The 17111-nt window shown below is 54.0% G+C and overlaps 1 protein-coding gene across 2 annotated transcripts in view; it reads right to left on the bottom strand.

Annotated features, from left to right (window-relative positions):
* LOC138767378 (synaptotagmin-2-like) overlaps positions 1-17111 on the bottom strand; it is a 180792-nt gene that overhangs the window by 77657 nt on the left and 86024 nt on the right. For both annotated transcript variants that reach the window (XM_069944878.1, XM_069944877.1), the window contains one exon: positions 9801-9918. In XM_069944878.1, coding sequence (XP_069800979.1) covers positions 9801-9918 — 118 coding nt within the window. The remainder of the gene's footprint in view (positions 1-9800; positions 9919-17111) is intronic.

A 17111-nucleotide genomic window follows, 5' to 3' on the forward strand; every position in this document is an offset into this window, starting at 1 on the left:
GGTACACCTCACCTGACAGACCCCCCCACATCCATATGTAAGCAGGGGGTACACCTCACCTGACAGACCCCCCACATCCATCTGTAAGCAGGGGGTACACCTCACCTGACAGACCCCCCACCCACATCCATCTGTAAGCAGGGGGTACACCTCACCTGACAGACCCCCCTCCCCCACACATCCATCTGTAAGCAGGGGGTACACCTCACCTGACAGACCCCCCCCATCCATCTGTAAGCAGTGGGTACACCTCACCTGACAGACCCCCCCCCCCACATCTGTAAGCAGGGGGTAACCTCACCTGACAGACCCCCCCCCCCACATCCATCTGTAAGCAGGGGGTACACCTCACCTGACAGACCCCCCCCACATCCATCTGTAAGCAGGGGGTACACCTCACCTGACAGACCCCCCCCACATCCATCTGTAAGCAGGGGGTACACCTCACCTGACAGACCCCCCTCCCACATCCATCTGTAAGCAGGGGGTACACCTCACCTGACAGACCCCCCCCCCCACATCCATCTGTAAGCAGGGGGTACACCTCACCTGACAGACCCCCCACATCCATCTGTAAGCAGGGGGTACACCTCACCTGACAGACCCCCCCACATCCATCTGTAAGCAGGGGGTACATTTCACCTGACAGACCCCCCACATCCATCTGTAGCAGGGGGTACACCTCACCTGACAGACCCCCCCCCCCACATCCATCTGTAAGCAGGGGGTAACACCTCACCTGACAGAACCCCCACAATCCATCTGTAAGCAGGGGTACACCTCACCTGACAGACCCCCCACATTCCATCTGTAAGCAGGGGGGTACACCTCACCTGACAGACCCCCCCCCCCCCACATCCATCTGTAGCAGGGGGTACACCTCACCTGACAGACCCCCCACATCCATCTGTAAGCAGGGGGTACACCTCACCTGACAGACCCCCCTCCCACATCCATCTGTAAGCAGGGGGTACACCTCACCTGACAGACCCCCCCCCCCACAATCCATCTGTAAGCAGGGGGTACACGCTCACCTGACAGACCCCCCAACATCCATCTGTAAGCAGGGGTACACCTCACCTGACAGACCCCCACATCCATCTGTAAGCAGGGGGTACACCTCACCTGACAGACCCCCCACATCCATCTGTAAGCAGGGGGGTACACCTCACCTGACAGACCCCCCCCCCCACATCCATCTGTAAGCAGGGGGTACACCTCACCTGACAGACCCCCCACATCCATCTGTAAGCAGGGGGTACACCTCACCTGACAGACCCCCCTCCCACATCCATCTGTAAGCAGGGGGTACACCTCACCTGACAGACCCCCCCCCCCACATCCATCTGTAAGCAGGGGGTACACCTCACCTGACAGACCCCCCACATCCATCTGTAAGCAGGGGGTACACCTCACCTGACAGACCCCCCACATCCATCTGTAAGCAGGGGGTACATTTCACCTGACAGACCCCCCCACATCCATCTGTAAGCAGGGGGTACACCTCACCTGACAGACCCCCCCCCCACATCCATCTGTAAGCAGGGGGTACACCTCACCTGACAGACCCCCCCCCCCCACATCCATCTGTAAGCAGGGGGTACACCTCACCTGACAGACCCCCCCCCCCACATCCATCTGTAAGCAGGGGGTACACCTCACCTGACAGACCCCCCACATCCATCTGTAAGCAGGGGGTACATTTCACCTGACAGACCCCCCCACATCCATCTGTAAGCAGGGAGTACACCTCACCTGACAGACCCCCCCCCCCACATCCATCTGTAAGCAGGGGGTACACCTCACCTGACAGACCCCCCACATCCATCTGTAAGCAGGGGGTACACCTCACCTGACAGACCCCCCCCCCCCCACATCCATCTGTAAGCAGGGGGTACACCTCACCTGACAGACCCCTCACATCCATCTGTAAGCAGGGGGTACACCTCACCTGACAGACCCCCCCACATCCATCTGTAAGCAGGGGTACACCTCACCTGACAGACCCCCCCCCCCACATCCATCTGTAAGCAGGGGGTACACCTCACCTGACAGATCCCCCACATCCATCTGTAAGCAGGGGGTACACCTCACCTGACAGACCCCCCTCCCACATCCATCTGTAAGCAGGGGGTACACCTCACCTGACAGACCCCCCCCGCCCACATCCATCTGTAAGGCAGGGGGTACACATCACCTGACACCAGACCCCCCCCCACATCCACATCTGTAAGCCAGGGGGTACACCTCACCTGACAGACCCCCTACCAACATCCATCTGTGAAGCATGGGTACACCCTCACCTGACAGACCGCCCTCCCACATCCATACTGTAAGCAGGGGGTACATTTCACCTGACAGAAACCTCCCCCACATCCATCTGTAAAAGCTAGGGGGTACACCTCACCTGACAGACCCCCCCCCCCACATCCATTCTGTAAGCAGGGGTACACCTCACTACAACCTGACAGACCCCCCCCCCCACATCCCATCTGTAAGCAGGGGGTACACCTCACCTGGCACAGACCCCCCCCCCGCACATCCATCTGTAAGCAGGGGGTACCACCTCACCTGACAGACCCCCCACATCCATCTGTAAGCAGGGGGTACATTTCACCTGACAGACCCCCCCACATCCATCTGTAGCAGGGTGGGTACACCTCACCTGACAGAAGACCCCCCCACACATCCATCTGTAAGCAGGGGGGTACACCTCACCTGACAGACCCCCCACATCCATCTGTAAGCAGGGGGTACATTTCACCTGACAGACCCCCCCCCCCACATCCATCTGTAAGCAGGGGGTACACCTCACCTGACAGACCCCCCCCCCACATCCATCTGTAAGCAGGGGGTACACCTCACCTGACAGACCCCCCACATCCATCTGTAAGCAGGGGGTACACCTCACCTGACAGACCCCCCTCCCCCACATCCATCTGTAAGCAGGGGGTACACCTCACCTGACAGACCCCCCACATCCATCTGTAAGCAGGGGGTACACCTCACCTGACAGACCCCCCCCCCCCCACATCCATCTGTAAGCAGGGGGTACACCTCACCTGACAGACCCCCCCCCCACATCCATCTGTAAGCAGGGGGTACACCTCACCTGACAGACACCCCCCCCCCACATCCATCTGTAAGCAGGGGGTACACCCCACCTGACAGACCCCCCACATCCATCTGTAAGCAGGGGGTACACCTCACCTGACAGACCCCCCACATCCATCTGTAGCAGGGGTACACCTCACCTGACAGACCCCCCCCCACACATCCATCTGTAAGCAGGGGGTACACCTCACCTGACAGACCCCCCCCCCACAGTCTCATCTGTAAGCAGGGGGTACACCTCACCTGACAGACCCCCCCCCCACATCCATCTGTAAGCAGGGGGTACACCTCACCTGACAGAACCCCCCCCCCACATCCATCTGTAAGCAGGGGGTACATCCTCACCTGACAGACCCCCCCCCACATCCATCTGTAAGCAGGGGGTACACCTCACCTGACAGGACCCCCCCCCCCACATCCATCTGTAAGCAGGGGGTAACACCTCACCTGACAGACCCCCCCCCACATCCATCTGTAAGCAGGGGGTACCCTCACCTGACAGACACCCCCCCCCCACATCCATCTGTAAGCAGGGGGTACACCCCACTTGACGACCCCCCACATCCATCTGTAAGCAGGGGGTACACCTCACCTGACAGACCCCCCCCACATCCATCTGTAAGCATGGGGTACACTCACCTGACAGACCCCCCCCCCCACATCCATCTGTAAGCAGGGGGTACACCTCACCCTGACAGCGACACCCCCCCCCCCACCTCCATCTGTAAGCAGGGGGGTACACCTCACCTGACAGACCCCCCCACATCCATCTGTAAGCAGGGGTACACCTCACCTGACAGACCCCCCACATCCATCTGTAAGCAGGGGGTACCTCACTCACTGACAGACCCCCCCTCCCCCCCACATCCATCTGTAAGCAGGGGGTAACACCTCACCTGACAGACCCCCCACATCCATCTGTAAGCAGGGGGTACACCTCACCTGACAGACCCCCCCCCCCACACATCCATCTGTAAGCAGGGGGTACACCTCACCTGACAGGACCCCCCCCCCCACATCCATCTGTAAGCAGGGGGTACACCTCACCTGACAGACCCCCCCAACATCCATCTGTAGCAGGGGTACACCTCACCTGACAGACCCCCCCCACATCCATCTGTAAGCAGGGGGTACACCTCACCTGACAGACCCCCCACATCCATCTGTAAGCAGGGGGTACACCTCACCTGACAGACCCCCCCCCACATCCATCTGTAAGCAGGGGGTACACCTCACCTGACAGACCCCCCCACATCCATCTGTAAGCAGGGGGTACACCTCACCTGACAGACCCCCCCCACATCCATCTGTAAGCAGGGGTACACCTCACCTGACAGACCCCCCTCCCCCACATCCATCTGTAAGCAGGGGGTACACCTCACCTGACAGACGCCCCACATCCATCTGTAAGCAGGGGGTACACCTCACCTGACAGACCCAATCCATTCTGTAGCAGGAATCAAACCCCCCCACATCCATCTGTAAGCAGGGGGTACACCTCACCTGACAGACACCCCCCCCCCACATCCATCTGTAAGCAGGGGGTACACCTCACCTGACAGACCCCCCCCCCCCACATCCATCTGTAAGCAGGGGGTACACCTCACCTGACAGACCCCCCCCCCCACATCCATCTGTAAGCAGGGGGTACACCTCACCTGACAGACCCCCCCCCCACATCCATCTGTAAGCAGGGGGTACACCTCACCTGACAGACCCCCCCCCCCCACATCCATCTGTAAGCAGGGGGTACACCTCACCTGACAGACCCCCCCCCCACATCCATCTGTAAGCAGGGGGTACACCTCACCTGACAGACCCCCCCCCCCACATCCATCTGTAAGCAGGGGGTACACCTCACCTGACAGACCCCCCACATCCATCTGTAAGCAGGGGGTACACCTCACCTGACAGACCCCCCCACATCCATCTGTAAGCAGGGGGTACACCTCACCTGACAGACCCCCCCCCCACATCCATCTGTAAGCAGGGGGTACACCTCACCTGACAGACCCCCACATCCATCTGTAAGCAGGGGGTACACCTCACCTGACAGACCCCCCCCCCCCCACATCCATCTGTAAGCAGGGGGTACACCTCACCTGACAGACCCCCCCCCCACATCCATCTGTAAGCAGGGGGTACACCTCACCTGACAGACCCCCCACATCCATCTGTAAGCAGGGGGTACACCTCACCTGACAGACCCCCCCCCCCCACATCCATCTGTAAGCAGGGGGTACACCTCACCTGACAGACCCCTCACATCCATCTGTAAGCAGGGGGTACACCTCACCTGACAGACCCCCCACATCCATCTGTAAGCAGGGGGTACACCTCACCTGACAGACCCCCCCCCCCCCCACATCCATCTGTAAGCAGGGGGTACACCTCACCTGACAGACCCCCCACATCCATCTGTAAGCAGGGGTACACCTCACCTGACAGACCCCCCCCACATCCATCTGTAAGCAGGGGGTACACCTCACCTGACAGACACCCCCCCCCACATCTGTAAGCAGGGGGTACACCTCACCTGACAGACCCCCCCCCACATCCATCTGTAAGCAGGGGGTACACCTCACCTGACAGACCCCCCACATCCATCTGTAAGCAGGGGGTACACCTCACCTGACAGACCCCCCTCCCCCACATCCATCTGTAAGCAGGGGGTACACCTCACCTGACAGACCCCCCCCCACATCCATCTGTAAGCAGGGGGTACACCTCCCCTGACAGACCCCCCCCCCACACATCCATCTGTAAGCAGGGGTACACCTCACCTGACAGACCCCCCCCACATCCATCTGTAAGCAGGGGGTACACCACACCTGACAGACCCCCCCCCCACATCTGTAAGCAGGGGGTACACCTCACCTGACAGACACCCCCACATCCATCTGTAAGCAGGGGGTACACCTCACCTGACAGACCCCCCACATCCATCTGTAAGCAGGGGGGTACACCTCACCTGACAGACCCCCCTCCCACATCCATCTGTAAGCAGGGGGTACACCTCACCTGACAGACCCCCCCCCACATCCATCTGTAAGCAGGGGGTACACCTCACCTGACAGACCCCCCCCACATCCATCTGTAAGCAGGGGGGTACACCTCACCTGACAGACCCCCCACATCCATCTGTAAGCAGGGGGTACACCTCACCTGACAGACCCCCCTCCCCCACATCCATCTGTAAGCAGGGGGTACACCTCACCTGACAGACCCCCCCCCCACATCCATCTGTAAGCTGGGGGTACACCTCACCTGACAGACCCCCCACATCCATCTGTAAGCAGGGGGTACACCTCACCTGACAGACCCCCCCCACATCCATCTGTAAGCAGGGGGTACACCTCACCTGACAGACCCCCCCCCCCACATCCATCTGTAAGCAGGGGGTACACCTCACCTGACAGACCCCCCCCCCCACATCCATCTGTAAGCAGGGGGTACACCTCACCTGACAGACCCCCCACATCCATCTGTAAGCAGGGGGTACACCTCACCTGACAGACCCCCCCCCCCACATCCATCTGTAAGCAGGGGGTACACCTCACCTGACAGACCCCCCCCACATCCATCTGTAAGCAGGGGGTACACCTCACCTGACAGACCCCCCACATCCATCTGTAAGCAGGGGGTACACCTCACCTGACAGACCCCCACATCCATCTGTAAGCAGGGGGGTACACCTCACCTGACAGACCCCCCCACCCCCCCACATCCATCTGTAAGCAGGGGGTACACCTCACCTGACAGACACCCCCCCACACATCTGTAAGCAGGGGGTACACCTCACCTGACAGACCCCCCTCCCCCACATCCATCTGTAAGCAGGGGGTACACCTCACCTGACAGACCCCCCCCCCACATCCATCTGTAAGCAGGGGGTACACCTCACCTGACAGACCCCCCCACATCCATCTGTAAGCAGGGGGTACACCTCACCTGACAGACCCCCCCCCCCACATCCATCTGTAAGCAGGGGGTACACCTCACATGACAGACCCCCCCACACACATCCATCTGTAAGCAGGGGGTACACCTCACCTGACAGACCCCCCACATCCATCTGTAAGCAGGGGGTACACCTCACCTGACAGACCCCCCCCCCCCACATCCATCTGTAAGCAGGGGTACACCTCACCTGACAGACCCCCCCCCACATCCATCTGTAAGCAGGGGGTACACCTCACCTGACAGACCCCCCCACATCCATCTGTAAGCAGGGGGTACACCTCACCTGACAGACCCCCCACATCCATCTGTAAGCAGGGGGTACACCTCACCTGACAGACCCCCCCCCACATCCATCTGTAAGCAGGGGGTACACCTCACCTGACAGACCCCCCTCCCACATCCATCTGTAAGCAGGGGGTACACCTCACCTGACAGACCCCCCCCCCCACATCCATCTGTAAGCAGGGGGTACACCTCACCTGACAGACCCCCCACATCCATCTGTAAGCAGGGGGTACACCTCACCTGACAGACCCCCCACATCCATCTGTAAGCAGGGGGTACATTTCACCTTACAGACCCCCCCACATCCATCTGTAAGCAGGGAGTACACCTCACCTGACAGACCCCCCCCCCCCACCTCCATCTGTAAGCAGGGGGTACACCTCACCTGACAGACCCCCCACATCCATCTGTAAGCAGGGGGTACACCTCACCTGACAGACCCCCCCCCCCACATCCATCTGTAAGCAGGGGGTACACCTCACCTGACAGACCCCCCACATCCATCTGTAAGCAGGGGGTACATCTCACCTGACAGACCCCCCACATCCATCTGTAAGCAGGGGGGTACACCTCACCTGACAGACCCCCCCCCCACATCCATCTGTAAGCAGGGGGTACACCTCACCTGACAGACCCCCCACATCCATCTGTAAGCAGGGGGTACACCTCACCTGACAGACCCCCCTCCCACATCCATCTGTAAGCAGGGGGTACACCTCACCTGACAGACCCCCCCCCCCCACATCCATCTGTAAGCAGGGGGTACACCTCACCTGACAGACCCCCCACCTCCATCTGTAAGCAGGGGGTACACCTCACCTGACAGCCCCCCCACATCCCTCTGTAAGCAGGGGGTACATTTCACCTGACAGACCCCCCCACATCCATCTGTAAGCAGGGGGTACACCTCACCTGACAGACCCCCCCCCCCCACATCCATCTGTAAGCAGGGGGTACACCTCACCTGACAGACCCCCCCCCCCCCCCCCCCCCCCCCCCCCACATCCATCTGTAAGCAGGGGGTACACCTCACCTGACAGACCCCCCCCCCCACATCCATCTGTAAGCAGGGGGTACACCTCACCTGACAGACCCCCCACATCCATCTGTAAGCAGGGGGTACATTTCACCTGACAGACCCCCCCACATCCATCTGTAAGCAGGGGGTACACCTCACCTGACAGACCCCCCACATCCATCTGTAAGCAGGGGGTACACCTCACCTGACAGACCCCCCCCCCCACATCCATCTGTAAGCAGGGGGTACACCTCACCTGACAGACCCCCCCCCCCTCACATCCATCTGTAAGCAGGGGGTACACCTCACCTGACAGACCCCCCCACATCCATCTGTAAGCAGGGGTACACCTCACCTGACAGACCCCCCCCCCCCACATCCATCTGTAAGCAGGGGGTACACCTCACCTGACAGACCCCCCACATCCATCTGTAAGCAGGGGGTACACCTCACCTGACAGACCCCCCTCCCACATCCATCTGTAAGCAGGGGGTACACCTCACCTGACAGACCCCCCCCCCCCACATCCATCTGTAAGCAGGGGGTACACCTCACCTGACAGACCCCCCACAACCATCTGTAAGCAGGGGGTACACCTCACCTGACAGTCCCCCCACATCCATCTGTAAGCAGGGGGTACATTTCACCTGACAGACCCCCCCACATCCATCTGTAAGCAGGGGGTACACCTCACCTGACAGACCCCCCCCCCACATCCATCTGTAAGCAGGGGGTACACCTCACCTGACAGACCCCCCCCCCCCCCACATCCATCTGTAAGCAGGGGGTACACCTCACCTGACAGACCCCCCCCCCCCACATCCATCTGTAAGCAGGGGGTACACCTCACCTGACAGACCCCCCACATCCATCTGTAAGCAGGGGGTACACCTCACCTGACAGACCCCCCACATCCATCTGTAAGCAGGGGGTACACCTCACCTGACAGACCCCCCCCCCCCCCACATCCATCTGTAAGCAGGGGGTACACCTCACCTGACAGACCCCCCACATCTGTAAGCAGGGGGTACACCTCACCTGACAGACCCCCCCCACATCTGTAAGCAGGGGGTACACCTCACCTGACAGACCCCCCACATCCATCTGTACGCAGGGGGTACACCTCACCTGACAGACCCCCCCCCCCCACATCTGTAAGCAGGGGGTACACCTCACCTGACAGACCCCCCCCCACATCCATCTGTAAGCAGGGGGTACACCTCACCTGACAGACCCCCCCCCCCCACATCCATCTGTAAGCAGGGGGTACACCTCACCTGACAGACCCCCCACATCCATCTGTAAGCAGGGGGTACACCTCACCTGACAGACCCCCCACATCCATCTGTAAGCAGGGGGTACACCTCACCTGACAGACCCCCCCCCCCACATCCATCTGTAAGCAGGGGGTACACCTCACCTGACAGACCCCCCACATCCATCTTCTTCAGGTTTTTGGCTTCCAGAATGCAGACTGTTAGTTTTCCAGCAGTCGGAACGTATCGTAGAGAAATGCAGATGTCTCCGAGCTTCTCCGGCTGAAAAGGAAAAGGCGATTTCAGAGCAGAGAGACCCCCCCACACCCATCTCTGGTGTCACAGCTCATGATATATATATATATATGTGTGTGTAATTATAATAAATAGGTGTGTTTGTAATATATATATATGTGTGTGTGTGTGTGTGTGTGTGTGTGTGTTTGTATACACACACGTACAGCGGTAACTTGGTTTAAGAGCGTTTCGCAAGAGCTCACGGTTTTTCAAAATAGTAACTTGGTGTAAGAGCATTGCTTTGGTGTAAGAGCTCCCTGTACTGGGTGGGAAGGGGAGTGGGGGAGGGGCATGGTCTGCATAGCGGGGTCTACAGCCTGTACTCTGACCCAGGAAGTCTCCCTCACCTTCCAAACCATAGCAGATCCACTTCAGGCTGGGGCTTACATCAGGGGACAGGACTGTGGAGGTAATCTCTCCATAGCTGTAACCCCTCTCTCCCCGGACAGATAGTGCTGCTATACTGTGCCCACATCTGTCCTGCTCATTCCTTCTAGCAGTCTCTGTCAGTCCTTGTGTTTCCCATACCCTCCATTCCTGCTATAATGTGCCTGCACTCACACTCAGCTATACACACTGCTGCTATAATGTGCCTGCACTCACACTCAGCTATACACACTGCTGCTATAATGTGCCTGCACTCACACTCAGCTATACACACTGCTGCTATAATGTGTCTGCACTCACACTCAGCTATACACACTGCTGCTCTATTGTGCCTGCACTCACACTCAGCTATACACACTGCTGCTATAATGTGCCTGCACTCACACTCAGCTATACACACTGCTGCTATAATGTGCCTGCACTCACACTCAGCTATACACACTGCTGCTATAATGTGCCTGCACTTACACTCAGCTATACACACTGCTGCTATAATGTGCCTGCACTTACACTCAGCTATACACACTGCCGCTATAATGTGCCTGCACTTACACTCTGCTATACACACTGCTGCTATAATGTGCCTGCACTCACACTCAGCTATACACACTGCTGCTATAATGTGCCTGCACTCACACTCTGCTATATACACTGCTATAATGTGCCTGCACTCACTCAGCCATTCACACTGCTGTATAGATTAGCTTCTGTCTCTGTCCTCCTGCACAGCTCTGTGATTCTCACTTCCTGATTGGTCCATGCTGAACACCCCCCTCCCCATTGCTGTCATGTGACCACACAGACCTCTGACAGCAGCCCTGCTTCTCTATTCTAGCCTGTTGTACTACGCTCCTGCATTATGGGGATCTGCAGCTCCATCCTGTATCTACAACCTGTTGCTGCTACAAAATGTGTGTTATATATATATATATATATATATACACACACACACACACACACACATATACCGTATTTTCTGGCGTATAAGACGACACCCAACTTTTCCAGTTAAAATATTGAGTTTGGGATATACTTATAAGACTACCCCTACTCCAATGCACACCAAAAGAAAATAATGATCAGACAGCAGTGAGATGAGAGGCAGAGAAGGAATAGTGGTAGGGCGGGCCAGACGGGTGACAGAGGTGTGACAGCGCCACTCTACCGGATCTCTTTTTTTACCATACCTCCAGCTTGTGCTGCCATTCATACACCGCATACATTGGGGATGCTGCTGTGTTTTAGCTCCACCATATGCGACCACAGATTCAGCACCTGGTCAATAAGACGACCCCGGACTTTTGAGGGGATTTTCCTGGGTTAAAAAGTAGTCTTATACGCAGGAAAATACTGTGTATATATATATATATATATATATATATATATATTAGGGCTGGGCGGTATACCGTAAAAATACCGATACCGTCCCTGGCGTCGGTTAACCGACCTCAACTCTGCCAGGACGGTATCTGCGGTATCCCCCCTCCCTCCTCCCCCGCATGCTCTGCTCCGCTCCGGCTTCTTTGCTGCCTGGCCTGGGTAATACCATTCTGCCAATAGTTCTACCTGCTGCGCCCACACTGAGCGCGGGGTGCTGAGGATTCTAGTAAAGGGAGAGAGAGGGGTGCCGGGTGGAGAGGTGGGGGCCGGAAAGATGCTGCTCTGATTCACCTCCCGATCCCAGGCAGGGCGCCCATATAATGATGCCGGGCTAGGGACAGGAGATCCTGCTGAAGAGGAGATGTGACAGGCTGCGCACATATAATGATGCCGGGCTAGGGACAGGAGATCCTGCTGAAGAGGAGATGTGACAGGCTGCGCACATATAATGATGCCGGGACAGGAGATCCTGCTGAAGAGGAGATGTGACAGGCTGCGCACATATAATGATGCCGGGACAGGAGATCCTGCTGAAGAGGAGATGTGACAGGCTGCGCACATATAATGATGCCGGGCTAGGGACAGGAGATCCTGCTGAAGAGGAGATGTGACAGGCTGCACACATATAATGATGCCGGGCTAGGGACAGGAGATCCTGCTGAAGAGGAGATGTGACAGGCTGCGCACATATAATGATGCCGGGCTAGGGACAGGAGATCCTGCTGAAGAGGAGATGTGACAGGCTGCGCACATATAATGATGCCGGGCTAGGGACAGGGAGATCCTGCTGAAGAGGAGATGTGACAGGCTGCGCACATATAATGATGCCGGGCTAGGGACAGGAGATCCTGCTGAAGAGGAGATGTGACAGGCTGCACACATATAATGATGCCGGGCTAGGGACAGGAGATCCTGCTGAAGAGGAGATGTGACAGGCTGCGCACATGTAATGATGCCGGGCTAGGGACAGGAGATCCTGCTGAAGAGGAGATGTGACAGGCTGCGCACATATAACGATGCCGGGCTAGGGACAGGAGATCCTGCTGAAGAGGAGATGTGACAGGCTGCGCACATATAATGATGCCGGGCTAGGGACAGGAGATCCTGCTGAAGAGGAGATGTGACAGGCTGCGCACATATAATGATGCCGGGCTAGGGACAGGAGATCCTGCTGAAGAGGAGATGTGACAGGCTGCGCACATGTAATGATGCCGGGCTAGGGACAGGAGATCCTGCTGAAGAGGAGATGTGACAGGCTGCGCACATATAATGATGCCGGGCTAGGGACAGGAGATCCTGCTGAAGAGGAGATGTGACAGGCTGCGCACATATAACAATGCCGGGCTAGGGACAGGAGATCCTGCTGAAGAGGAGATGTGACAGGCTGCGCACATATAACGATGCCGGGCTAGGGACAGGAGATCCTGCTGAAGAGGAGATGTGACAGGCTGCGCACATGTAATGATGCCGGGCTAGGGACAGGAGATCCTGCTGAAGAGGAGATGTGACAGGCTGCGCACATATAACGATGCCGGGCTAGGGACAGGAGATCCTGCTGAAGAGGAGATGTGACAGGCTGCGCACATATAACGATGCCGGGCTAGGGACAGGAGATCCTGCTGAAGAGGAGATGTGACAGGCTGCGCACATATAACGATGCCGGGCTAGGGACAGGAGATCCTGCTGAAGAGGAGATGTGACAGGCTGCGCACATATAATGATGCCGGGCTAGGGACAGGAGATCCTGCTGAAGAGGAGATGTGACAGGCTGCGCACATATAATGATGCCGGGCTAGGGACAGGAGATCCTGCTGAAGAGGAGATGTGACAGGCTGCGCACATATAATGATGCCGGGCTAGGGACAGGAGATCCTGCTGAAGAGGAGATGTGACAGGCTGCGCACATATAATGATGCCGGGCTAGGGACAGGAGATCCTGCTGAAGAGGAGATGTGACAGGCTGCGCACATATAATGATGCCGGGCTAGGGACAGGAGATCCTGCTGAAGAGGAGATGTGACAGGCTGCGCACATATAATGATGCCGGGCTAGGGACAGGGAGATCCTGCTGAAGAGGAGATGTGACAGGCTGCGCACATATAATGATGCCGGGCTAGGGACAGGAGATCCTGCTGAAGAGGAGATGTGACAGGCTGCGCACATATAATGATGCCGGGCTAGGGACAGGAGATCCTGCTGAAGAGGAGATGTGACAGGCTGCGCACATATAATGATGCCGGGCTAGGGACAGGAGATCCTGCTGAAGAGGAGATGTGACAGGCTGCGCACATATAATGATGCCGGGCTAGGGACAGGAGATCCTGCTGAAGAGGAGATGTGACAGGCTGCGCACATATAATGATGCCGGGCTAGGGACAGGAGATCCTGCTGAAGAGGAGATGTGACAGGCTGCGCACATATAATGATGCCGGGCTAGGGACAGGGAGATCCTGCTGAAGAGGAGATGTGACAGGCTGCGCACAGGTGTGCTGTGTGCTCAGCGCTGCTGCCGGGCGGCACACTCACTTCTCCTAGCTTCTCTGGAAGCTGCACAGTGTGCCCTGCCCCCACCTCTCCCGCACATACAGTGGCTGCAGGGGGTCAGATATAGGTCGGCACCTCCTCGGCTCCCCGTTATCTTTTAACAGGAAGCAGCCATGTGTGACGCTCAGCCCGGGACACTGCTGGCAAACGTATGTGCTACACCCACACTGAGTGACAGGGGCCGAGGATTCCTGTGCGGGGGAGAGAGCGGTGCCCGGGGGAGCAAGGAGCTGCCGAACTATACGAGAGAGAGAGAGAGAGAGGGAGAGAGGGAGGGGATAGATAGATAGATGGATAGATAGATAGATAGGAGATAGAAGAAGAGACCACAGCGACTATAGTGGCACAATACGTCACTGCCTGCCATAGACTGAGAGGAGCGTGATACGCCATGGACTCCGATACCCCAACCCCGATAGGTCATGGACTCCAATACCCCGACCCTGAATGTATTCCCCCCCCCCCCCCCCATGATACATCATGAACCCCTGTACACCGACCCCGGGTGAATCCCATTTCCTCAACTCCCTATTCTCCCCATGCTTTGGCAATGCTAATGTGTAACTTGGACCTGCCAATAAAGCTTTTTTGATTTGATTTGATTTGATTTGATAGGAGATAGATAGGAGATAGATAGATAGGAGATAGATAGATAGATAGATAGATAGGAGATAGATAGGAGATAGATAGGAGATAGATAGGAGATAGATAGGAGATAGATAGGAGATAGATAGATAGATAGATAGATAGATAGATAGGAGATAGATAGGAGATAGATAGATAGATAGATAGATAGATAGGAGATAGATAGATAGATAGATAGATAGATAGATAGATAGATAGATAGATAGGAGATAGATAGGAGATAGATAGATAGATAGATAGATAGATAGATAGATAGATAGGAGATAGATAGGAGATAGATAGGAGATAGATAGATAGATAGATAGATAGATAGATAGATAGATAGGAGATAGATAGATAGATAGATAGATAGATAGGAGATAGATAGAGATAGATAGAGATAGATAGGAGATAGATAGAGATAGATAGGAGATAGATAGGAGATAGATAGAGATAGATAGGAGATAGATAGAGATAGATAGGAGATAGATAGATAGATAGGAGATAGATAGATAGATAGATAGATAGGAGATAGATAGATAGATAGATAGATAGATAGATAGATAGATAGATAGATAGGAGATAGATAGGAGATAGATAGATAGATAGATAGATAGGAGATAGATAGATAGGAGATAGATAGATAGGAGATAGATAGATAGATAGGAGATAGATAATAGATAGATAGATAGATAGATAGGAGATAGATAGATAGGAGATAGATAGATAGATAGGAGATAGATAGATAGATAGATAGATAGGAGATAGATAGATAGATAGGAGATAGATAGATAGATAGATAGGAGATAGATAGATAGGAGATAGATAGATAGATAGGAGATAGATAATAGATAGATAGATAGATAGATAGATAGATAGATAGGAGATAGATAGATAGGAGATAGATAGATAGATAGATAGGAGATAGATAGATAGATAGGAGATAGATAGATAGATAGATAGGAGATAGATAGATAGGAGATAGATAGATAGATAGATAGGAGATATATAGATAGATAGATAGGAGATAGATAGATAGATAGATAGGAGATAGATAGATAGGAGATAGATAGATAGGAGATAGATAGATGGATAATAGATAGATAGGAGATAGATAGGAGATAGATAGATAGATAGATAGATAGATAGGAGATAGATAGGAGATAGATAGATAGATAGATAGATAGATAGATAGATAGGAGATAGATAGGAGATAGATAGGAGATAGATAGGAGATAGATAGGAGATAGATAGATAGATAGATAGGAGATAGATAGATAGATAGATAGATAGATAGATAGGAGATAGATAGATAGATAGATAGATAGATAGATAGATAGATAGATAGATAGATAGGAGATAGATAGAGATAGATAGGAGATAGATAGAGATAGATAGAGATAGATAGGAGATAGATAGAGATAGATAGGAGATAGATAGAGATAGATAGGAGATAGATAGATAGATAGGAGATAGATAGATAGATAGATAGATAGGAGATAGATAGATAGGAGATAGATAGATAGATAGATAGATAGGAGATAGATAGATAGGAGATAGATAGATAGATAGATAGATAGATAGATAGATAGATAGGAGATAGATAGATAGGAGATAGATAGATAGGAGATAGATAGATAGGAGATAGATAATAGATAGATAGATAGATAGATAGATAGATAGATAGATAGGAGATAGATAGATAGATAGGAGATAGATAGATAGATAGATAGATAGGAGATAGATAGGAGATAGATAGGAGATAGATAGATAGATAGATAGGAGATAGATAGATAGATAGATAGATAGATAGATAGATAGATAGATAGGAGATAGATAGATAGATAGATAGGAGATAGATAGATAGATAGATAGATAGATAGATAGATAGGAGATAGATAGATAGATAGATAGATAGATAGATAGGAGATAGATAGATAGATAGATAGATAGATAGATAGATAGATAGGAGATAGATAGATAGATAGATAGATAGATAGATAGGAGATAGATAGATAGATAGATAGATAGATAGATAGATAGATAGGAGATAGATAGATAGATAGATAGATAGATAGATAGATAGGAGATAGATAGATAGGAGATAGATAGATAGATAGATAGATAGATAGGAGATAGATAGATAGGAGATCGATAGATAGGAGATAGATAGATAGGAGATAGATAGATAGGAGATAGATAGATAGATAGATAGATAGATAGGAGATAGATAGATAGATAGA

Source organism: Dendropsophus ebraccatus, chromosome 11 (genome assembly GCF_027789765.1).
Source record: "Dendropsophus ebraccatus isolate aDenEbr1 chromosome 11, aDenEbr1.pat, whole genome shotgun sequence".
Taxonomy (NCBI): Eukaryota; Metazoa; Chordata; class Amphibia; order Anura; family Hylidae; genus Dendropsophus; species Dendropsophus ebraccatus.